This window comes from Elephas maximus, chromosome 1, assembly GCF_024166365.1.
Source record: "Elephas maximus indicus isolate mEleMax1 chromosome 1, mEleMax1 primary haplotype, whole genome shotgun sequence".
Lineage (NCBI taxonomy): Eukaryota > Metazoa > Chordata > Mammalia > Proboscidea > Elephantidae > Elephas > Elephas maximus.
In genome coordinates, this window is record NC_064819.1 from 71043609 (window position 1) to 71068996 (window position 25388).

The following is a 25388-nucleotide window of genomic DNA, read 5'->3' on the forward strand; positions in this document are numbered from 1 at the left end:
TTAAAGGCCTTAGAAAAATGAATAATCTACCAGCCATGTTCTCTGTACCCAGGGCTCCTTCCAAACGTCACACTGGAAGCAGTACTTGAAGTTCTCCTTTGCTCTTAATGCCCGAGTCAAACATTCCCTTTTCTGTAAAGTCTTCTGTCTGCTTCCCTCCTAGTCCACATGCCACCCCAATACTCTGCAGAATGACCACTCTCTCCTGTGTTTCCTTAGCTCCAAGTTCATACACAGTGACTGAATAAAAATCTGTGAACATCATGTCTGCCTTGCATTACTGCTATTCAAGGGCAGTAAATCTAGTAAGTCGCATTTTAAAAAAATACGTGTACATACTGTATATAATCAATTCTGAGACTCACTTTTTTAAATACTGTAATGACTGGAACTGGAATACGATTGATATAATCAGAAAGCATAGTTTATCCGTGTTTTTTTCTTTCCTGGTGGTACATAATCAAAAAAAAAAAAAAAAAAACCCACTGCCATCGCGTCGATTACGACTCACAGCGACCCTATAGGACAGAGTAGAACTGCCCCATAGAGTTTCCAAAGAGCGCCTGGCGGATTTGAACTGCCGGCCCTTTGGTTAGCAGCCGTAGCACTTAACCACTACACCACCAGGGTTTCCGTGGTACATAATACCCATTAAAAAAAAAAAAACTGTTGCCCGCAAGTTGATGCCGACTCATAGTGACCCTATAGGGCAGAGTAGAATCGCCCCATAGGGTTTCTAAGGTTATAGAGCTGTACAGAAGCAGACAGCTACATCTTTCTCCCCCCAGGGGCTGGTGGGTTCGAACCACTAACCTTTAGGTCAGCAGCCCAGCACTTAACCACTGTGCCACCCACCAGGATTCTCCTTACATAAAATAATACCTTGAAATGTTATCTTAGATTTGATTAACTGCCGTTTGTGTATGTTCCACATTCTTCACTCTCAAAAGTTTAATAATCACTCTATACATAATTAGTTTTTGGTAAGTTCAATTTAAATATAAATTAAATTAGTTGGGAATGGTCGTAACTTTCTCACTTCCAAATTGTAAATGTCATCATACGTGTGAAAACACTCCAAAAACTGCAAAACATTATACACATGTTGGCTATTTTTTCACATTTAGCTATTACATGGATGGGGTCGCCATGAGTGGGAATCGACTCGCCGGCAACCCTAAAAGTTAAGAGAAATAAGTGATACTTTACACTACTAGAGCCCAAGAACCTGGGTGCGACAGCTCGCCTCGCTCAGGGAAACATGTGCCACCTCCACTTCTTAAAGAACAGGTACACGTTCACCACGCAAACTCCTATTGGCCACGGAACTAGAGACGCGCTCCCAGGCACCTTCCGAGCATGCGCGGGGCGAACAAGGCGGAGCGGCGCTCCCGGAGCATGACGGGTACGCAGTGGCGGCGGCTTGGGCGCCCACCGGTGCCGACCGAGTCCTAACGTCAGGGATGAGCTCTTGGGGTCTGGCTGCTGCCTCCTCCTCGCTCCAGCGCCATGGAATGTTTGCGAGTCCTGACCCGGCTCCTGCCGCGCGCGGCGGGGCTGCCCCGCCGGACCCTGTGTGCTCTGGCCTTGGGCCCGACCCTTGTGGCTCACCCGGTTGTCGCGTGCGGCCGCGCAGCCGAACTGCTCCAAAGGAGCCGAGCCGCACCACTGTGCGTGCCCTGCCGGCTCCGCGTTGCAGGTACCGTCCCTCCCCGCCCCGCAGCCCTGGGCCGCCGGTTTGGGGTGACTTCAGGTCCCCGCACTGACCGTCCAGCCCGGCTGCCTGCCCTCTCCCTTCTCCTCCTATTGCGGCGCATCTTGTGAGGATAATAGGAATCGTACAGATCCCTGTATTCTGCCGTTAGGTTTACAGACCGCTTGCGCACCGTTCCTCGCTTATCACCCAGTTTCAGTGCTCTCGTGAAGTATTTGATTTCACTCTACTCAGCATGATAGTTCTGACGCCAAAATTGACTTTAGCTACCTGGAATATTTTTTTTGCAAGTATTAATTTCTCTTCTTCTCTTTTATCTGTTCTTTATAGACGTGTTGATACAATTGTCCAGTTGGTTAGGAATCTGGGGTGGGGGTGGGAACGCACCTGCAAGTGAGGCTGAAGCATTTTGGGCCTTCATGGTTGCTCCTGAGAAAGATCTGATTAGTTTCAAATGCTGTAAAACGAAATAACCAGAGGGATCTGAGTGAAAAAAGCTATGAGTAATATGAGTACTGCTGTTTATTTTTTTTTTTTTACCTAATTATGAAGCAGGGATAGTTAACATCTTCACAAATATGAGAATGTGGGGCAAATATTGCTCAGAAACTAAAGGTATTGAAATGTATGCCTTTCTCAAAAATACTGCAGTGTCCTCAAGTACGTTTTGTCAATTGTACTCTCAAAAAGTTTCCTGCCTCTCTCTTCACACTTGGGAGAATCTTTCCAAGTTGAGTTACATCCCATGGTCTTTCCGTTGGTAATGCTTGGGAGCCCAGGTTCGGACCATCTACTGGGGCAGCCTTTTAGAACAGCATCTCGATTCTGTGACACTTTTTCAAACTTGTGACTTGTTAGCATATGCTGGTTTATTGCTCTGCTTTTCACCTTTATCCAACTGGCCTTTATAACATAGTTTGTATTTTGTAGAAGGGAAACAACCACCCTCAGATATTAACAAATACATGAGTCATTAAATGTATATAGTTAGAGGGAATACTATAAATGACAATATACCTGCAGTTTTCTGAAGTCAGCATAATTACATTAGAGTCATAAAGTAATTGGTGATATTTTTACACCTTTTGCATTTGTCTTATGTGTAGTATTTTGAACAGTGTCCTTAGTTCTTAAATTTACTTGACTGTACTTCAAAGATGGCGTAGTGCTTAAGAGCTACTACTGGGAACCAACGGGTCGGCAGTTCAAATCCACCAGCCGCTTTTTGGAGATCTTGTGGGGCAGTTCTCAGTCCAGTAGGGTTGCAATGAGTCAGAATCAACTCGATGGCCATGGGTTTGGTTTTTTGGTTTTGGTACTTCAGAAACCACTTCAATTCAATCTAATCACACATTTTTAATAAACTTATTTTCAAATAAACAGTCGTCTTCATTCCAGTTCAGTGGGGTATATTGTAAGTATTCACTATAAAGTATATATGAGATACAAAAAAAAAAAAATCTGTAGGCTTCATAATTCATAGGTCAGTCAAATAATCCTGATATTGGAATGCTAAGAGATCATGTGGTACTTGGGACAGATGTTGTCTAAAGTATCTACCAATACGCACAAAGAACCTTCTTAAATTATGCAAAAAAAGACTGGACGTTTGCTTTAAATCTCGTAACATTGTGTTATATAATTGCTTATCCGACTCCGACAGTATCAATAATAATTAGGGAAAAGGATGGTTGGAGTTCACGAAATTCTAATGCCTCACTTAAGCAATTACTTTTAAAAATTATTCCCTGCCAAATCTAATATAATCACCTACAAATACTAAAATTAACTAGTGCTTCTTTTTCCTGTAGAGAAAAAGTTCAAACAAATGGTAAGTTAGTCTGAAGGGCTTCACATACTATGAGTGTTGTGTCTTAGCTGTATGTGAAAAACTGATTGTATGATCACAGAGAATTCTCCAATTTATTCTTCAGGTGAAGTGCACCGGTTTAGAACGTCTGATGTCGCTCAAGCCACTTTAGCCAGCGTAGCCCCAGTGTTTACTGTGGTGAGTACATATAGTACGTTTGATAACTTTATACAAAGTACTCACCGTACTTATCAAGTTACCAAGTTGGACTGTTAGCCAAGATGTTACTTGTTTTGTGTTTTATAATGAATCATACTTATGTGATTTCTTTGTGCTGTGCTTAGCCGGTATGCTGAGTACCAATTAGCTTTGCTTAACAGACCTCTTAAAACTTTGTTAACAGAGGTGGAGCTCTTCTTTTAATACTAGAGCAGATCATTCCATTTGAAATCCTGCCGTTCATGCTTGAGCACTGAAGATTTCCCCGTGAATCTGTTTAGAAGTCCTTGAAGTCTGTTAGCTTTTGCGGGGCTTGAATCTGTGCTATGCAAGATAATATGGAGATACATCTTAGACGCAGCACGGTGTAGTAATTAAGAGTGTATGCTTTGAAGGGTCATGATCTCTAAAACTTTCCTTGAAATGATTTAGAAAAATAAATAAAAATAATATGTAATATGCATATGTGTATATATATATATATTTTTATATATATTTAGAGAGAAATAAGGTCATGGGGCAAAACGTTAACAAAAGGTGTCTCTGGGTGAAAGTTATGTTGTAATCTTGCAACTTTTTTGTAGGATTTTAATTTTAAAAAACTTAGATTAAAAAAAAAAGATGTGCATCCTCTAAGCCAGACATCCTAAATTCACGTCCCAACTTTACCTGTTGCTATTAACTGGATGGATTTGGAGAAGTTAATATATTTGTGCCTTAGTTTTCTTATCTGTAAATTAGGAATCTCATTGCCGTCAAATTGATTCCAACTCATAGTGACCCTACAAGACAAAGTAGAACTGCCCCATAGGGTTTCCAGAGAGTGACTGGTAGATTTGAACTACCGACCTTTTGATTAGCAGCTGAACACTTAACCACTGCACCACCAGGGCTCCAAATTGGGAATAATAGTACCTAATTCACAGAAATGTTATGAGGATTAAATTAGCTCATATATGTAAAACTTAGTGTAGCACCTGCGCATAGTAGGTATTCAGTATATATTAGGCGTTATCATTATTATCATTTAGGTTTATTATCATAAGAACTTTTCTTTATAAACCGTACAGGACAAGATGGCTCCCAGAATTACATGTAAAAGTTATCACTGTTATTCAGTGTTGTTCTGGAAGAGTTAGCCAGTTAATTAAACAAAAATTTTGTTAATTAAACAAAATCAGATGATAAATGTTGAAATAAGGTTCTTTGCAGGTGAAATAATTGTCTCCTAAGAACGCTTAAGAATCAGTCGATGCTGTTAGAAATAATCAGAGTTTAGAAAGTGAGCTGGTTACAGAGTAAACATTTTAGAAAATAAGGACTTGTATGACTTTATTTTTTTTAAATATTAGAAAAAAATGTAGATGACTGTTGAGATGCAGAAATATCCAGCATATGTCGTTAAGTTGGAAGTGAGAGACGGCGAAGAATTGTATATAACACGAATGTGATTTTTAGGGGAAGGTCTGGGAGAGCATTCTATAAAACATTAGCAGGATTTTTTCTAAGATTTGTCATTGAACTAGTTTTATTTTACTTATCTGTATTTTCAGATGTTTTAGAGCAGAGGTACATATTTGTGAAGTACATTTAAGGAGAAAAGCTAGTCTGTATTACACAAAATATAAGGCATCCTTTTATATAAATTTCCCTTTAATGCTTATGTTTTATGGTCCTCATTATATATTCATGTTGCGCTTATCTTCACAAGAAGCAAGCTAAGATAATATATTGTGGGTTTTTATGGGCTGCATATGTTTCCGTGGTAATAACCCAGGATCTGTATTTTACCTCCAACTATTTTTCTGAAGTGTGTCTTTCTCAAAATGCACACGTAATAGTAAGTAGTACAGGCTAGTACATAGTGATTCATGAAATATTACTTGGACATTCTCCAGCTTGACTGTGGGCAAGCATTACAGAAACCTGTTCCTTCTACTTTACATGAAATAGGTGCATTTTCTGCATTGTGTCCTCTCTTGAAACTGTCAGTAGAAGCCTCTTCTGTAAACCTTTATTGATTCTGCAGCACCTACCACAGAGACTTCTTAGCCTTAACTAGGCATGTAGGTTCACACACTTCACCCTAGTCTGCTCAGAAGGGTAAAGGATAAGAAGCATGGCAGGGCAGCATCAGAGCTTTTCTTTTCAGCAGAAGCCCTTACCCTAGTCCAGGGGCTTCTCTAACCCCCCAAGTGACAGCAGATACAAGGAGACAAGATCCTCAAAAGTGGGTGTGAGATCCCCCATGGCTCATAGTGCCAATATCTCTTATAACTGTCTCAGAGGTACAGGAACATGGGCTGTTTGTTACAGTAGCCACCACGCTCAGGAAAGGTCAAAGCTGTGTGATGTGTTCATAGCTCTTCCCAGTCCAATGCAGTCCACCACTCAGTAGTCATTTTTACCATAAGCACTGTTGCCTAGTAAGACAACTGATTCTTTGTCAGATTTCTAGGCAAAGCCAAGGTAGAAAGTTAACCCAAGGTCAGATTTGTCCTTAACAAAGGAAAAAGGGCTTTTTAACCCTTGATTCATCATTGGATTTAAGCTAGAGAAGGGCAGTTATGGTTTATACCTGCATTTCAATATTTTGATATTACTCATAATATAAATTGCATACCAAGTTGGTAGAAATAATATTTTGTGTTTATTATCTCTTTTCAGACAAAATTTGACAAAGAGGGAAATGTTACTTCTTTTGGTGAGTATCTTTATTTTCTAAATCACTGTTTTAAAAAAAAATCAGTGAATGAGTGAATCTGATGGAAATCAAGAAGTTACAGTGTTTTAAGTAGAATATTCTGTGAGTATATGGGTGTATTGAAGGAGATTTTTTTCCTTTCAGCATTTGTCCATGTATCCTAATTGAAACTGGTAATACCTGGACTGTGCTTATTCTCCCAGAATTGTTTTTTTCTGGGAGGAGCCACTTTTGCTCTAAGAAACCAAAAGTCACTGTCATGGAGTCAATTCCAACTCATAGCGAACCCAATAGGACAGAGTAGAACTGCCTCACAGGATTTCCAAGGCTATAAATCTTTATAGCAGTGGACTGACTGCCACATCTTTCTTCCGTGAAGCAGCTGGTGGGTTTGAACCACCGACCTTTGGGTTAGCAGCTAAGCTGTTAACCATTGCACCGCCAGGGCTCCTTCTTTAGCTCTAACAGGATGTTAAACGAGTATTTTAGAAAGCAGAGGCTGCCCTCTCCTTGTATTATTTATTCTCTTCCCGTACCATGTTTAATCATATAACATCACTGACGTTGCAGTGGCGATGGGTGACCGAAAGACCCGGAGGGATGGGACACTGGATGGCTGTAGATGGAACTCTGCCATTGATTGTACTCCATGGACAGTGATTTTTAAAAGTGAAACTAGTCTTTTTTTTTTTTTTTGCTGCCTGACTTCAGAAACAAGTTTCAGCTCTCCCCTTCACTCACCACCCACCCCCAGCCCCATCATCCTGTTTCTGCCATTGCTGAGATCCTAGTGGAATAGTTTGTGTGCTTTTTTGCTCAGTATCCCCTTCAGAAGACACTTTCATAGGTGTGATTTGACACTACAGGTACAGAGACTAACAAGTATCATTTCTTGAATTTCAGGTAGGAAAATGTAGTATAAAGAACTGAATTTATTTTCTCATTTTGTATGAGTTCTAAAGCAGAGAGCATTGAATTTACCTGTTCACAGATCTAAAATACTAAAGATGATGTAGTGACAAAAAATAGAAAATATGGGTTGTAAAATTCGTATTCAACAAAGCCTATTTATAGAGTTAGAAATTGATAATATGAATTCTGGTGATACATAGGTGTGGTTTTTATTATGTCTGTAAGACTTGCAGAGGATATTTGGTCCCTGTGGGGCTTCTAGAAACGCCGGTGGCATAGTGGTTAAGTGCTGCGGCTGCACACCAAAAGGTTGGCGGTTCAGATCCACCAGGCGCTCCTTGGAAACTCTGTGGGGCAGTTCTGCTCTGTCCTATAGGGTCACTATGAGTCGAAATCGACTTGACAGCAATGGGTTTTTGGTTATGGGGCCTCTAAGTACAGAGAAACTTTATGAAGTATGGATAATTGGAGCAGGGAATAATGAGAGTTTGACCAGTTTTAGCCTGAGTATGGTTTTGAGGTAAAAATAAGTATTATAAGGTATCAAAAGGCTTATATTAGCTTTTGAAATTTGTAATAGAAAACTAACTTGGTGTGTGCTCAGACCTAAAAATCTAAGCTCTTATAGTATACTTTGTATTGAAAATATTTCTTTCATAGAAAGGAAAAAAATTGAATTGTACCAAGAATTGGGTCTTCAAGCCAGAGATTTACGATTTCAGCACGTAATGAGCATCACAACCAGAAACAATAGGATTATCATGAGAATGGAGGTAATTTTTTTTATTTCATTGACATTTCTTCCACCATAGTCTTAGAAAAATTGCCTACTATCTTGTTGAGTAGCTAGGTTAAAAGTGTTTTGAAATAAAAATGCCTGCATGAAACATAGGATATCTTACAATTTAATATATTAGGAAGAGTAGAACTTACTTTATATGCATTGTATATGCGTGCTCATCCCAAAAGTCAGCGGGCATAGAACACTGCTCATTACTTCAGTAATATTCACCTTAGTCTCTATAGTTTCTGAAATAATAGGAAGAAAAAAAAATCCTTGTTTATAGTAGATACAACATTTTTAATTGTATACAGTTACTGTCTAATTATAGCATAATCTTGGGCTCAAGACTATATCCTGGTTTTCCAAATAGCCTGCAATATCCTTTAAATTTTATAACCTTAATTTAAATTTTTACTTTGGGGTAACCTTCTTAAAATATACTGTATCTTCTGCCAACTCAGAGCACACCAGACTCAGAGTTACTATGAACATCAGTTTTTTCATTGGGCTAAGGTAGATAAAGAGTCAGAGGCTCAACAGTTTTGGCCCTGCAGAGGGCACGGGATTTGCTTTCTTCAAAAAGTCAGCTTTTCTGTATAAAAATGTTCAATATAGCAGCCACAAGCAGCTCTTATCTACTCTAATAGCATAAAGATACCAATCTTTCTCTTTCAGATGATTTCTAATTTCATACTGTTCTAAGCATTTGAGACTATGTTTTATCTTTACAATTTCAATTTAGCTTAATAGATTTTGGTGATAATTTAAGGAGAATTTTTTACATTTGAGTAACTAATTATGATTAAACTAAATCTTTTCTGAAAGTCTACTCAATGCGTGATTTAAGAGGACTTTATCATGCCTCTTTATTCCCTGTTTTTCTCATGACTACCTCGGAAGTCTTAATACATAATTTTTGTACATGATTCAAATTCTACTGAGAGTGAGTTAGAGATTTTAAGAGTTACATATATTTTAGGTTTCCTTCGTTTAAAAAATACATGCCTTGGTGTTTTTGAAATGAACAGTGACTTCTACAGTGATTTGGTTTAGGCTTAATCTAAAATTGGTGAACTGTTAAACTCTATTTTATGAATATCATTTTTTTCCTACAGCTCTACAACTTGCATATATACTTTATGTGTGTATGTATATATAGACATTTTATTTGTTTGTTTTTACAGTATTTGAAAGCTGTGATAACACCAGAGTGCCTTCTTATATTAGATTACCGTAATTTCAATTTAGAGCAATGGCTGTTCCGGGAACTTCCTTCACAGTTGGCTGGAGAGGGTCAGCTTGTCACGTACCCTTTACCTTTCGAGTTTAGAGCTATAGAAGCACTACTGCAATATTGGGTAAGCTTGTTTTTTATTTAGCTTCTTGAGTTTGTTCTGGCTTTAAAATGCTGTTGAGTAGGAAGACAAGTTGGTATGGTTACAGTGACACTTTCCCTGGCCACATCTTCTCCCCAAATAAAAACATCTTCAAGGATTTTGAATGAGAATGTACTTAATTCTTAAACTTTATGGCCCAGCCAAGTAGAACTAAGGACTGCAGGTATAGTGTGTGGAGCCTTTTATGAGTCACATTGTGGCATTCAGTGAAGCACATTTCAAGTTGGCTACTCTTCGTACAGTTTTAATAAACTGTGTTGATGGATGATACTGAAAATACTTAACAACCAAAATATGATGTAAATTATAAATCAAAAATTTCTAATGTATTCCATTTCAGTCTCTAAATTGTATGTTGTTGTCATTGTTAGGTGCCATTGAGTTGGTTCAGACTCATACTGACCCTGTGTACAACAGAGCGGAACACTGCTCGGTCCTGTGCCGTCCTCACAGTCGTTGTGCTTGAGCTCATTGTTGCAGCCACTGTGTCAGTCCATCTTTTTGAAGGTCTTCTTTTTTTTTGCTGGCCCTCTACTTTCCCAAGCGTGATGTCCTTCTCCAAGGACTGATCTCTCCTAATAACGTGTCCAAAGTATGTGAGACATAGTCTCACCATCCTTACTTCCAAGGAGCCTTCTGGTTGTACTTCTTCCAAGACAGATTGTTTCATTCTTTCGCCAACACGACAATTCGAAAGTGTCAATTGTATATGTATTATAAAACTACTTACACATGGTAAATATTATAGCACAAGTCATTCATCACGTTATTCTAATACTTTCCGAATGAATCTTTGATTTATTAGTATGATCTCTTGTCTGAGGCAGCTAAATAATGCCTCTGTTTGTGACAGGATTTGACATAGAGAATGATACCGTTCTTCTAATGACTCTTCATTAAATTGGTAGTTACTGGTGTCTGGGGATCCTGTCAGTCCCTGAGTAAGGGTTGCTCACTCCTTTCCTAGCCCCCACAAGCCTTTCCGTATCTTTTCTTCCTCCCACTAGTCAGGAGCTGGCTGCATGCAAGAATCGGTGCTAGAAGTAGCCAGAGGGCACGACGTGGGTGGGTTTGGGTAACCTAGTACCCTTTCCTTGGTCTGCCCTGTTCTACTGAGGAATAAGAGATGACAGTATAATCCTGCTCAGGTTAATTAAGTGACAGCACCAGCTAGTACCAGCCAATGAGATGGTGAATAATTGGAGCCCAGGTACAAAGCAAGGCAAAAGCAGAAGAAGGAAAGAAAAGAAGGTGCACAATGGTTAATGATATACTGGTTAAGCTCCCAGGAGCTCATGCTGTTAGGCAGAACTTTGAGTAAGGGAGCAGATAAACATGGAGAGAGGGGCTGGGCTGGCATGGAGCTCCTGCCTAGAAATTAGCCATAGGGAGAATAGAGGAAATTTAGGCTATCTGCTGGGATGCAGTCTTTTTGCCATTAAATGGGGTCCTGGGAAGATTTCATTCTGTACAGTCACTATACAATAAGCAAGGACAGCCACCCCCTACAAGGGATAAGTTTTCAGATAAAGTTCCTCAAGCCCACCTGCTGGACATTACATACAATGAACAGGTATGCCCCACACAAACACCTGTCTATATTCATGACCCTTGGCAGCCTACCCAGTTGCTACCTGAGTCCGAACCTTGCTGGGCAGGGGGTTTGGTATTTTGGATACTAAAAAATTAGGCCTGCCTCACTTTGGCTGTCCAGCATCCCTCCGCACCAAGGGCTTTTGAACCTGGAAGCAACTCCTTGATACCTGAAATAGATAATAGCATGTCTGAAGCAGGCACCCTGACTTTGCACATTAATCTCCAAACCAAAAACAAGCAAAAGATCGTAGATTTATAGTAATCGTATGTTTCTGAGATAAACAATATATGCTAGAATTTTTTTATCATCAATTACTTTCGCTACCTTATTCTGTTGCCATTATGTTGTTTGCTAACAATGTGTCTGAATATTTTAACAACTAGTATAGCTATACTGGAGTCCCTAGGTGGCACAAAAAGTTCGTGCTCAGCTGCTAACCAAAAGGTTAGGGGTTCAAGTCCACCCAGAGGTACCTCAGAAGAAAAGCCTGGTGATCTGCTTCTGAAAAATCTGCCATTGAAAACCCTATGGAGCACAGTTCTACGCTCACATACGTGGGATCACCATAGGTCAGAATCGACTCAATGGCAGCTAGTACCGGTATAGCCACAGTAGTGCGTACCCGCGGAGTATCAGCCATGTCTGTAGTAACGTAAATGAGAAGCACACGTTGACTTTATACCAATGTGTTGTATTTTTTTTAAGTCCAAGTTATGATTTGGTTTTCAAAAGAGCTTTATCCATAGAAATTGTGACCTGTATTCTTTTTACAAAGAGCATGGGTATTGTTTACCAAACATAAAGTTGATCCATTCCCCATACCTTTCATAGTAAGTGTCTGTTGAGGAAGATATGTTTGAGATATTAATTCCCTGTCAGCCAAACCTGAGCCTAAGTGACAACATATGTGCGGGCTGTCTTTTCAAGTCAGGAGGTCTAGTTTTGGAATAGTCTGGAATAAGCATTCTGGCAGTGACAGTGTTGTGAAATGTCACCAGCATTTCTAGCTATTATAGATTTTTATTTGTAATCAGAGGACTCACTGACCCTGAGTATTCTAAAAGGATTGTTTTAATTCTTATGAAAGGTCATGTTGTTATCTAGATCAACACCCTTCAGGGGAAACTTAGCATTTTGCAGCCAGTGATCCTGGAGACGTTGGAAGCCTTAGTAGATCCCAAACATTCTTCCATAGACAGAAGCAAACTTCACGTCTTACTGCAAAATGGCAAAAGGTAAATATGGGCGATTGACCTATTTGGGAGTAAGTGGCAGAATATCTTTAAACTTCTTTCTCAGTACTAACACTGAAATGTTTAGCATAAATTCTGATAAAAAAAAAATTAGTGTGATGAAATACTAGCTAGTCTTGCTAATTTTAATGACAATTTTTACTTTTTGATCTACTCTTAGTGGCTTCATTGCCTTCTTTGGTTTTCATTATTGTTAGAATTTTCTGTTTCATAGCTTCTAAAGATGGAAAATAGCCTAAGTGGGAACTTGAACCACTACATAAACTATCGTTCATATCATACATAAACTATCAAAGGGTGCATAAAACATTCTGAGGCTCTTTTAAATATTTGGCAGTTGGTATTGTCCTCATTTTGCAGATGAGATAACAGGTTTAGAAGGTTGGGTAGGTAAATTTCCTAAACTTATATAGCTAATAAATGGCAGATCTGAGTTCAAATGCAGTTTTCTATCCATCTAGGATCCATGTTCTTTTTTCTAATAATGAATTCCAGAATTTAAGAGTAATATTTTAATTACATTTACATCATAATTTAATGAACATGCTCTCAGGATTTGTGGCCCCTAAAATCTTCTTTAAGAGTAAATAGTTTACCCCCAAAACTTTGCCCTTAAACCTTAATTTTTAAACCTTAAACCAAAAATATCCCCTGAAGTCTTTAAACCAAGCAATCCCTTAGCTTAATTAAAGAACTATTTATATGAGATCAAATTGAGAACAGCAACTCAAAAGGTTAGATAGGAAGCTTAGGGGGGAGTGAGTTTAGGATAACGGGGAAAGAACAACTCGGAAAAAGGAGGGTGAGAATGGTTGCACAACTTGAAGGATGTAATCAGTGTCACTGAATTGTATATGTAGAAATTGTTAAGTTGGTGTATGTTCTGCCATGTATATTTTCAACACCAAAAAATAAAATAATTTTTTTTTTAAGTTAACACTTTAAAAAAATTTTTTAAAGAGTTAACAGTTAAGATTCATGAATCAGTAATACCTTATCCAAAAATGTTGGGGTGTTTCCCTCAGTTCAGAGTGAATACTCTGTCCTTAGATTATCAATGCCCTATTTATTAAAAATAAATTCCCTAACCAAAAAGAATCTTAGATTCATAGTGATTGTGTGTTTCTGAGATATAGTAGTATATGCCGAAACTTAGATCATTGATTAATTTTACTGCTTAATTTCTTTTTGGTTTGGGGATTTATTCTGAATCTTCACAGTAAATGTTGAAATGTTTTTTTTAACAAGTCTGTTTTTACCATGCATACATAAATGGTCTGCTCGATAAGATACCTTAAAAAGGCACTATTCTTATAATGAAATGTTTATATAAGTTTATGGCACTGACCAGTTCTATACCACTACTCGTATAGCCTATCAGAATTAGAAACAGACATTAAAATTTTCAAAGAGTCCATTTTGGAGATCTTGGATGAGGAGGAGCTGCTGGAAGAGCTCTGTCTGACAAAGTGGAGTGACCCACAGGTCTTGTAAGTATATGGCCATACTTCTTTCCTTAGGGTAAGTCAGCCTTCTGTCGTTTCTTCTTTGGGATGATTTTTCAGAAAGAGCATATCTTTCTGGACTAGAGAATATGGGAACTTTTTTTCCTAAGGATTTTGTAAAATTGGTTATTTATATTCTAATAAGGAAATAAGGTAAAAACTGCTATATAACTTTCCATGTCAGCAGGTAGATTTTGCAACAGAAACATGAACACAGTAACTCGAGTGCTTCATTGAGGCCAATCTGGCTCTTAAATATGCTTTATGATATAAATATCTTTTATAGAGTACTTTGTTGTCCCTTCTCCCCCTCAACAGGGTAGGGTGTATAAGGGAGGAAAATATGTATAGACGTCACTCAAAACATTTTGTATCTGAAAATGACATCATATTTATACCTTGGAAAGGAAATGCTCTTTATGTTTCCTTTTAATTTTTGGTTTTCTCGATAATGGTTTTGGATTTGCACTAATTTGTTGGCTTTCACACATCTGGATTTTCTGTACCTGGGAGTGTGTGTTTGTGTGAGACTCTTGGATAGGAATGGTGCCCTTGACCATCTGTAGTGTTAGGGTCAGCTGACAGAGCACGCATAGATTGGTCTCAGTCACAACAATAGAAAAAACAAAGACTAGTTTTTCAGTGGTGGCTGAATACTATACCCGAACTCAGGAAGTGTGTCTATCCTGAATATATAATGCACATGTTGGAGGCAGGCTAATTTTGTTACCTCTTCTAATTGAAGTGAAAAGAGCAGCACTGGAATTGACCATGCAGAAGAGATGGAGTTGCTACTGGAAAACTACTACCGATTAGCCGACGATCTTTCCAATGCAGCTCGGGAGCTTAGGGTACTGATTGATGATTCACAAAGTATTATCTTCATCAATCTGGACAGGTGAGCATTATGTAAAATACTCAGTAAATATTTTCTTTATAAACTATTAATTGTAAAGCCTTTAAGGAACTGTGATTTTTGAAAGAAATTAAACCATCGTTATCATCTGTAACCACTACATGGGAGTATGTTTTTTGGTTTTTTTTTAATGGTATGGATGTGATCCATTTGGTCGTTAATAGATTAGTCAATTGGCTGTATGTAGTTAGTGGGCCCTTCTGATCAGAGTGAGGTATTTCTCTGCAGCCACCGTAATGTGATGATGAGGCTGAACCTGCAGTTGACCATGGGAACCTTCTCTCTTTCACTCTTTGGACTTATGGGAGTTGCTTTTGGAATGAATTTGGAATCTTCTCTTGAAGAGGTGAGGATGCATTATTTAAATGATTTAAGTTTGTTTTAGTGTCCACTGATGGTTCTTGCCTGAATCAATTATTACTATGATGGTTGCTGAATGATTTCTACTTCCATCATTCCTGCTACCCTTACTAGTTGGCATTGTATTGTAAAAAAGAGCTTTCCTTTCTTTCCCACTGCTTATTCCTTTATCCATTTATAGCAGCGTGGATTCATGGATTCTTATTTTAATCAATGATTTACTATCTGTTACTATCATTATTTTGCTGCTCAAAATGTCCCCTTCATGCTGGCTTCTGAGTACTTTCGGCACGTCTCCATCAGATGTTAGTGCTTTCTTACCTGTGCCACATCACAATGTTCTATGAAAGACAAGCTATTTCTAAATGCTGCTGGTAGGCTAAACAGTGGAGGAGATAAAGGGTACCTAGAGTTTGAAAAATACCTAACAAATACCAGATGAGAAGGAACATACTGCAGGGCAAGGCCAAGTCAGAGGACCATTTAAATCTCCAACTCAGACTCTTACCCCTGTCTGAGAGGCCTCACTGTGTTGTGTGTGTTTAATGGCACATGAAATCTTGAGCTCTGTTTGCCTCTGACTGAGCCTATTCCTCACGTTCATCACATTTTGGCATGCCCAGACGTTTGATTTATGGGGAACTGCTGAGCCAATCCCCAGAGAAGAACAGCAGTGATCTGTTCTGCTAGAGTTTTGTTCTGCTAAAACTCATTTAAACAGAATTTTTACCTAATAAGGACCATCTTTTGGGTAATTGGTAATGTGTTAACCATACAGAAAACAGTTAATTCATGTTAGTGCTTCTTTTCCTAATGTATTTTGACGGATTTAGGCACAGTATATGGAAGGAATTTCCAACAGTGATAGCTGATGAGTTGAGTCACAGGCTACCTTGGGGGTAAGTGAGCCACTCTCAATCACTAGAGCTAAGGAGGCAAAGGTTGGAGACCACCTGGTGGCATAGCTGTAGACAGGGTTCCTTTCCTATGGAAGCTTAAATTTAAGTTCTGTGGTTCTGTAAGTTAACACATTAACTAAAAACATTACACTGCAAAATATTAAAATTTAGAAAATTATTATGAGGAAAAATGTTTACATAACTTAGAGGTTTCAAAACTCTCTTGATTCAAAAGGCCCTTAATGTCTTAATAAATTTTCATAGCATCCTTAGGCCAAAAGAAATAATGAAAGAGTTCCTTTTATGAAGTAGTTAGGGCAAAACAGGAAACCATGGTGGCATCATGGTTAAGAGCTCGGGTGGTAACCAAGAGGTCAGCAGTTCGAATCCACCAGCTGCTCCTTGGAAACCCTACGGGGCAGTTTTCCTCTGTCCTATAGGGTCGCTATGAGTTGGAATCGACTCCTCGGCAACAGGTTTGATTTTTTGGTTTTGGGGGCAAAACAACTTAATAGTAGTAGTTCTTGTGGTGTCCCACAGGTGTCACTGTGTTTCCCTGGAAATTTTAAAATACCCCGGGGTGCTACAGTGTCACAGGGCACCTCAGCTCAAGTTTGGAAACGATGACTATAAGCAAAAAAAATAAGTTTCATGTCCTCTAGATATGACTATTAAAATTTGTATGCATGTGAACAAAAATTGGAAGGAAGCAAATAAACCTAGCTATGTCTGGGTAGTAGACTTACAGGTGATTTAAAACATATTAAGCTCTTATAAAACATGTTTCCCTCCTGATTTGTTTTTTGAGTCTTGGCCTCTGGGTACTATTAAGATACCTGTACTTTCTATAGTGAAGGTGTGTACAAATTACAGAAGGTTTCTCTTAAACTCTGAGGTAATGATAATTCAGGAAATTTTATCTCTAAGGAACCTAGCCTTTTGTGCTTGAAATTAACTACATTTTCTATTTTAGGACCATAGAATGTTTTGGCTGATTACAGGAATTATGTTTATGGGAAGTGGCCTAATCTGGAGGCGTTTGCTTTCATTCCTTGGACGACATCTGGAAGCTCCTTTACCTCCTGTGGTATGAAAGATACGGTTCATAGCCTATAGCAGAGGGATTGCGATCATGGGCTCTGAAGTCAGACAGTCTAGGTTCAAATCCTCAAAGTCTATGTGACCCTGAGTAAGAGAGTTAATTTCTCCAGGCCCCCTTCAGTTTCCTCATGTGTCAGTTAAATCAGTACCACCTGCCTCAGGGCTATCAAGAGAACTAAACGAGATAATATGTATAAAGGACTTAGCAACGTGCCTGACACAGTAAGCTAGAAATATAACTTACTTTGTGTAGAACACTGACAGGCATTATACATTTAGACAGATGTTAGTGATTCTGTTAAAAGGTTTTGTCATACCAAAATTGAAGGCCTGAAAACATTAGAATTCTCCTTAAGAAAAGACACATAGCTTAGCTCATTTGTCTTATCTTTGTACTTGGAGATTACACCACTGAATAAATGCTTAAGGGACTGATCTGTGGTGTGCAGTTCTTTCCTCATTTAGTAACTCCACAGTACATCCATTTACTAGTGGCTTTTCTTTTAAGACACAAACTAAAATTAATTTTCCTGCTTTATTTAGATGGCCTCTTTACCTAAAAAGACTCTTCAGGCAGATAGAAGGATGGAAGTGAAAACCAGTCTCAGGCCGGATGGAGTTGGATCAAGCGGGAACATCCTAACAAACCGATAGGAACACCCATGCAAGAATGAATTTTTTTTATGGGAGTCACAAGAAACTTCTGATATTCATTTATTATTTTATTTTATAGAGTCAGAGACTTGGGGAAAAAAACTGATATTAAAATGATAATGTCTGATGGTAAAAAATCTCATGGCAGATAAGTCACAGCACTAGAACTTAATTGCATTTTCAGAAATCTGAGAAAAGCAGCAAAGCGCTTGTTTTATAAAAGGACAAGACTCTATATCTTGCAAACATAAGAAGCTATTTTTATAGATATGTGAAGTATGGAGAGATTAACACAAGAACAGACTATTTTATATATTTTCTTTAATTTATACATATCAAGAAAAGTGCAGTTTCATGCCAGATGAAACCTATAAACTTGACAAACCATTAATATAAGAGCTGATAGTCATAGTTCTTAGTACAGCCAATCATGCTCGTGTGAATTTCCTTACTCTCAGGTGACTGAAAGCTAACGGGATGTGTATTAACCTTAAAACAGACTGTGGAAGTTTGTGCTTTCAATCAAACCGTGACATAACCATATTTTCGTGTCTTTGCCCTCTTTTTTTATAAGGTGAATAAAAAGGAAAAAATAATACTAGCAGCATTATATGGATTCCAGTTGATCTAGATTTTACTTCTGGACCCCTGAAACTATTTTTCTCTGTTTGGCTTTAATTAAAGCCTTTGGACGTAAAGTTGAAAGCAAGTATTTCTGTTCTGCTCATTGCCTGGGTTTTAGACCATATGGATGTGCCACCCCACCCCCTACAAAGGAAGATTTTATGTAGCTCAGTCAGGCTGTATGCCTGCACCCGAAAGTTGACAAATGGCCTTCCTAAAACGAGAGGATAGGTAAATTTTACAGTTGTGATGCCTTTTAACTTTCACAATCAGAATTGGAATATTAAAAAATAGCTAATATTTGTGAGTCTGAAAGCTGCTATACTGCCTTTGTAAAAAAAAATTTTGAACACAGTTACACAATACAACATTACAATTAAACTTGCCTCCAAAAGTGGCATGTGTGCAAGGTTCCAGAGTGTCACCAAGAATTCACGGAAGCTCTTGCACTGCAAATATGTCAGTAACAAAATATATATACATATATATATATATACACCTAGCGTGATGTCAAGAAAGTACCCGATTACCCTAAGATGATGTCAGATGAGGAAGCTCAGGCAGTTTGGTGATAAGGAATAAAAACGCTGTTCCAGTAGCTGAGTTGAAAGAAAATATGACATTACAAGTAAGGCTGCTCCACCGGCACGTGTCGTTATGAGAAGCCATCAGAGGGAAGCTGAGGATAGAGTGGCACGGAACAGGCTAGGCTTGTCGTAGAACCCCGAGTGGCCCACATTGCCCCTCACTGTGCATCTGAAACAGGCTTTATGGTGTGCTTGTTGGAATGTGAATATACAGCACCCTGTAGCATTATGAACCTGACAGTTTTCATAAATATCTTTGATAAGACTTGGATTTCACAGGACACTGTTCTTTGACACACTTCAGAGCACTTTAATGCTGTTTTTGGTCTTATCACTGTAAAATAGGTAATAAATATTACTTCATTTCTGGCATGCGAAGACATTGGCAGCCCAGAGGGTAAAATTTGATTTGACTAAGATCAGGCATAGAATAGAATTTTGGTAATTCTTGTTTAGTCATATTTCCTTACTGACTTAGTTTATGAGCTTATGAGCTTGGGTGAAATAATTTTTCTTTATGTCATATCTTATCAGTGTAAGGTAAAATAATATGACTACCTCATAAGTCTATAAGGGAACTTACTAACAATAAGATTGTTGAAGGCGGTTAGGTCAAGTATGATTTCAAATGTCAGCTAGCTCTGCCTTGGCAATTACAAGGTGCTTCTTGCATGAAAGCTCCCTTAAATAATAAAACAGAGCCTATGCCAAAGAAAAATGAAGTTCAGTAGCTTTAAATTTTGAATTAAAATAGACTGAGTGCATTAATTATTATTCCAAAGTAAGGTGATGAGTAACAAACATTTGGTTATGTGAATTAGCAAGCAATTGTATCTCCTGTTTAACATGTACAAGGATAAGGTACGATAATCTTGACATCTTTGTCTTTGGAAGGCCTCTAAAAAATGTCACAGAACAGATGCAGTTTTAGGATGTCACTAATGCTTACTCTACTCTTGGTAAAAATAAGTTGTGATAAATAATCACTAAACAGCTTCATATTAAAAAGCTAGTTCTTTTGGTGAGTTGTTCCAAAAATTGTAGTTTCATTTTCTGGAAGGAGCCCTGGTGGTGCAGTGGTTAAGAACTCAGCTGCTAACCGAAAGGTCGGCTGTTCAAACTCCCCAGCAGCTGCACCGGAGAAAGATCTGTCAGTCTGCTCCCATAAAGGTTACAGCCTTGGAAAACCTAGGGGTAGTTTTACTCTGTCCTACAGCGTTGCACTGACTCGACAGCAACAAGTTTGGTTTGGTTTTGGATTTTCATTTTCTGGAATTACGCTTAATGTTCAAAATATTGAACTTCGGGGCTTATTTTCATTGCTTTAGTTGTACCTACAGAGGGCATCTAATGGGTGGTGCATAGAGTAGGGAATCCAGACACCTGAATTCTGTTCCCAAGCTCACTTCAAATCACATTTCGTCTCTTAGGGCTATAATACAAATGGCATAAAACAATTCTGGTCTACTACATACAGATAGTAGAAAGGCAAAAAGTACAAGTATGTAAATGTCTTCTAATGTCTTGAAATAAAGATAAGCTTGACTTGAACTGTTGTGTGAGTTCCTAACCCTACGGGGCAGTCCATTTTAATTATTGTTAAGCATTTCAGAATCAATGCTTAGAACTATAGTTAACACTTCATGGAATGAACCTATAATCCACTTATATTGGGATAATATACTAGCCTATCACATATTAATTTTTCTCTGCACCTGGTTTTTACATGTTCACCATATAGTTGACCTTCAGTAGTAGAAGTACAGTTTTATATGATTTTTGACTGTGAGGTTGCTGTGGTTAAATAACCTATAAACGTGAAAATTTGCTTTCAGCTATATAGGTTTTAGCCTTCTCCACCTGGTACTTGCTATCTGTTACGTGCAGGCATTGAGAAACAAATCCTCAGGTAAATATGTTCACACACAGGCCCTATCATTTGGTGAATCATAATAATAAATATGCAATATGAAAGTATGCATCCATCTAATAGAAAGATTTAGTATCTGAGAGAAACACCTTTATTAAAATACAATGTCAGCGTCATCAGTTTGTTCTACTTAAGTGAATATAGTTAACTAATTTCTGGTCCCCTAAAAATAAACTTCCTTTTCATTAAAAATAATTCTTCCAATAGGTTGAGCTGCCAGTAATTGCTACACAGACAAAATCAAGTGATGTTATGTCCTTTTTGCTGTGCCATAGTGAACCTTGCAGGTAGCACCCTCCCTTTAACAAGGACATGGTAGTCCCATGAGACATCCAGAGGTGCTAGCTCGGTACCTGTTTAGACTGTTTTCCTCCATATACTCACTTTATGCTCACAGTTTTAACCCTAGTGGCTTTTTCTTGATCTCATTTAACTTCTGTCCTTCAGCTAGGTTCTTCTCCCTGTCCCCTTCCACCAGTCTCTACTCTGCCTCTAGAGAAGCTGAGAGGACTGTTGTCATTTATTATTTTTTCCTGCTTTTAGTATCATTTCACGAGTGTCTGAAGTGCTTCCCTGATAGACACAAAATGAACTAGTTAAAACTATTTTTTCCATTTCATTTTTCCCGATATCTCCAGATAATAATGCAGACTTGCTATGTTCACAAAGTATTAGTAAACTTGAAACATTTATTTTCCTTAAATGCGTGCCACACTGCAGGACTGGCAGATGAAATCCCCCTGCTAAATCAGCCCAGGGACAAGTGAGGCCAAGGCCTGCTTTACTCCTCTTGGTCCCTTACCCAGTTGGTAGCCTTCAGCTTAGGCCAGATAGCTCTCCTTTCTCTAGTCCTGCTGGTGCAGTTGTGGCAACCTAACAACAGAGGAAACCCTGGTGGGTTAGTGGTTAAGAGCTACGGCTGCTGACCAAAAAGTTTGGCAGTTTGAATCCAGCAGGCGCTCCTTGGAAATGCTATGGGGCAGTTCTACTCTGTCTTATAGAGTTGCTATGAGTGGACTTGATGACAGTGGGTTTGGTTTTGGCTTTTAACACAACAAAGGGCCTTCTTGGTATGACTTCTAGCTAGTGGAAAGTCTCAGTTCTAGGTTGATGTCCTGTTAAAACAGCCATCTCTGCAAAAACATTAGAAAGCTGAGAAAGGTGATAAAGTTTTACTATTTATATTTATCCTTCACCATATAAAACATTGAAAATGTGATTGATAACCCTCATTAAGAACAAAATCATTCACAGGTAATTTTGGGTGGTGGAGTGGTTAAGAGCTTGGCTGCTAACCAAAAGGTCTGCAATTTGAACCCACCAGCTGCTCCTTGGAAAGCCTTGGGGGCAGTGCTACTGTGTCCTGCAGTGTTGCTATGAATCAGAATCGATTTGACAGCAACGAGTTTTTTTTTTTTTTTTTTAAGTTATCATCTATACATATTCCTTGCTGTACTGTTTCTCCTGCTTCCCCAATGTTATTTCTGTATACAATGCTTTCTTTTACACTTTGGGATGGGTCACCAATAAAAGAAGGATGTTTTTAGGAGGAATTGTGTACAGAGACTTTCCTAAGAGATAACCAGAGAGGCCTTTCCAGGCATCGAAAGGACATGATAGGTATTTGTGTGGAGGGAGAAATGGGTTGTACAAGAGGTCTGTGCACAGACAATGAGCTATTAGGGGAGGAAAGAAGGTTTAGATGTAAAGGAAGCAAGTTGTGGAAGGGGACTTGAGTCACCAGAGCGTCTCCTGTTTCACATACTCTGGTGGTTGCCATATAATTTAACTGGCTGTAGTGGTGTCTCTGAATTGACTCGACGGCACTGGGTGTTTTTGGGGTAGTGCCTCGGCTCCCGGGAGCCCCGCCTCTACTCAGATCCACCATCACTACTGGGTGTGTCACTGTCCACCAGAACTCTCACCCTGGAGAGGACTCAGCATAGGGAGGGAGGGGCAGGTTAGGAAAACAGTAAAATCTTTTAATCTGAGCCAAGGTTATAGATGTGAAGCGCCCCAGAGAGTCGGGCTCCCAAAGAACTTCTTCCAGCAGCAACGACAACTTGGTTCTGTTGGGGGACACAATACAGACAAAATTCATTATTCACTGATAACATCTGGTAAATTCCTACTATAGGCATCATAGTAAACACTGGAGATTTAAAGTGAGTAAGACACTAAATAGACTCTGTGGCTTAAACTTAAATCCTTCTTTCCCTTTGTTGAAATACCACTTTCTCAGACCCATAGGTTCAGAAAATGCAGCTGAGGAATTTCATCCCAATCCCTTCTCTGGCACATAGGCAATAAAGGAAGTGTCCACGGTTACATGCTTGTTCCAGTATTCTGGCTGTGGGGCAACCTGGACAGCACAGCTGGCGTAATGAGCCACAAGGGGCTGGCTTTCTCAATGGTGCTCAACACCACCTCCTACTGCCCCTGCCACTGGAAACGTTTTAGGAATCGACTTGCAGAATTGCCTTCAAAACCAGGTACAAGTTTTAGACATTTCAATGGGGACAAATCTTCACATTTGGAGATTGGGTTTGATTTTTGAAAACTGCCAAAAGTTATTCTTAATCAAAGCTGGCAAATGAAATGTAGTTAATCAAACTGTCTGATTGTGTTTTGGTCAGAAGCAGGATATGACCATGAAGCAACTAACCTGAGGAAACAGTTTCTCATTGATTTAATTCTGAATCAGGAAATCTAAACTTGATTTTTTTTTTTTTTTTTAGTGTAATGAGCCAAATAGTCATTTCTTCTCTTATTTATCCCAAACCAAAACCCACTGCCGTCAAGTCAATTCCAACTCATAGTAACCCTATAGGACAGAGTAGAGCTGCCCCATTGAGTTTCCAGGGAGCAACTGGTGGATTCAAACTGCCAACCTTTTAGTTAGCAGCTGAGCTCTTAACCACTACACCACCAGGGTTTCCTCTTATTTACGGTATTATTCATTTACTAAATTTGCCTGGAGTTTGACCATGAGCTAGTCTCCCCAGCATTCCCTGATCAAACTACAGTCATTCCTAAAATCAAATCCTCCCTCACTTTGTACCTTCTCCCTGCCTCGTCAGTCTTCTCATCTGTCCATATCCAGCCCAGCCCCATGGGCTCCCCAGGCCTTCCCTGACCACTAGCATAGGCTTCCGCTGCAGTTGCCTCTGGCCTCCTTTGGCTCTTGGTCATCATATACTGACTGGATGATCTATGGGCATGTAGTTAGACTATACAAGCCTGGGGCAGGGATCACATCTCAGGTTTCTACCCCTCTGATGCCCAGTATAACACACACTCACTAGTTGCTGCTCTGGCGAGGTCCCAGCTGGCTCTAAGCGGCCCCAGGAGAGGTAGCAGCACCATTTAAGCGCTAAGTCCTAATTCTAGCTGAATTGCTAATAACAATTTCATTACTTAATGCTCATATGTCCTAGAAAGGAAAAGTAGTCTTTGAAAACATAATTTTTACTCAAGTTTCAGTAAAAGGCCATCCCTAATGATTCACAGGTTGTCCTTGTCCACTTTTTAAATATAAAGTCTGATTTATCTTTGCACTCAATGCTTCAGTATCTCTCAGGTATGTGTTGAGAAAGTGAAGTAATTTTGTTATTGCAAGTGAACTGTAATTAAAAACCAAATCAAACCCATTGCCATCAAGTCGATTCCGACTAATACTGACCCTATGGTCAGTATTTTACACCTTGCTGTAAAAAAATTATCATATTGCTCTTATGAAACTACCTGGCGGGTGGTCAGTATTTTACACCTTGCTGTAAAAAAATTATCATATTGCTCTTATGAAACTACCTGGCGGGTGGGGGGGGTGCATTGGCAGACAAACTTAGAAAGAGCATGATATTTGTGTAAAAATACGGTGTTTACATTAATAATCTGTTTTTTTGTTGGGAGCCCTAGTGGCTGTGGGCTACTACCCAAGAAGTCAGCATTTGGAACCCACCAGCCACTCTTCGGGATAAATATGTGGCAGTCTGCTTCTGTAAAGATTTACAGCCTTGGAAACTCTATGGGGCAGTTCTACTCTATCCTGTAGGGTCGCTATGAGTCAGAATGGACTCCACCCCAACAACCTAGTGCCGTCGAGTCGATTCCAACTCATAACGACCCTATAGGACAGAGTAGAACTGCCCCGTAGAGTTTCCAAGGAGCACCTGGCGGATTTGAACTGCTGGCCCTTTGGTTAGCAGCCGTAGCACTTAACCACTACGGCACCAGGGTTTCCTATGGACTCCACAGCAGTGGGTTTTTATGGGTGATTAACCCTAGATTTTTGCCATCAGGTAAGTAAATGGGTTAGCAAAAGCCACTTGAAATGTTGGCCACCAGAGGGCAATTTCACTACAATTCATAGAAGCTGGAGCACAGTCCAAGTGCTTAAAAACCTAAAGCAAAACCATCGCC

At 39.1% G+C, this 25388-nt stretch overlaps 2 protein-coding genes across 4 annotated transcripts in view; one reads left to right on the forward strand and one right to left on the reverse strand.

Moving 5' to 3' along the window:
• The first annotated feature begins 1374 nt into the window (after window positions 1-1374).
• On the forward strand, window positions 1375-20587 carry MRS2 (magnesium transporter MRS2). Its single transcript, XM_049884895.1, has 11 exons — window positions 1375-1699; window positions 3649-3722; window positions 6411-6447; window positions 8020-8132; window positions 9328-9501; window positions 12242-12372; window positions 13764-13880; window positions 14641-14793; window positions 15040-15157; window positions 17044-17157; window positions 17715-20587. The coding sequence occupies exons 1-11, from the start codon at window positions 1510-1512 to the stop codon at window positions 17823-17825; spliced, it is 1332 nt and encodes a 443-aa protein (XP_049740852.1). The 5' UTR covers window positions 1375-1509; the 3' UTR covers window positions 17826-20587.
• Window positions 20588-22484: 1897 nt separating this feature from the next.
• Window positions 22485-25388, reverse strand: part of GPLD1 (glycosylphosphatidylinositol specific phospholipase D1) — a 59518-nt gene continuing 56614 nt past the window's right edge. For all 3 annotated transcript variants that reach the window (XM_049884861.1, XM_049884854.1, XM_049884866.1), the window contains one exon: window positions 22485-23035. In XM_049884861.1, coding sequence (XP_049740818.1) covers window positions 22949-23035 — 87 coding nt within the window. In that variant the 3' untranslated portion in view covers window positions 22485-22948. The remainder of the gene's footprint in view (window positions 23036-25388) is intronic.

Bases quoted from the DNA above. Each gene is read 5' to 3' on its own strand.
- MRS2 (XM_049884895.1), top strand. From the start codon at position 1,510: ATGGAATGTTTGCGAGTCCTGACCCGGCTCCTGCCGCGCGCGGCGGGG. The intron at 3,723-6,410 runs GTGAGTACATAT...ATCTCTTTTCAG, and splicing joins TAGCCCCAGTGTTTACTGTG to ACAAAATTTGACAAAGAGGG. The intron at 15,158-17,043 runs GTGAGGATGCAT...TTTCTATTTTAG, and splicing joins TGGAATCTTCTCTTGAAGAG to GACCATAGAATGTTTTGGCT.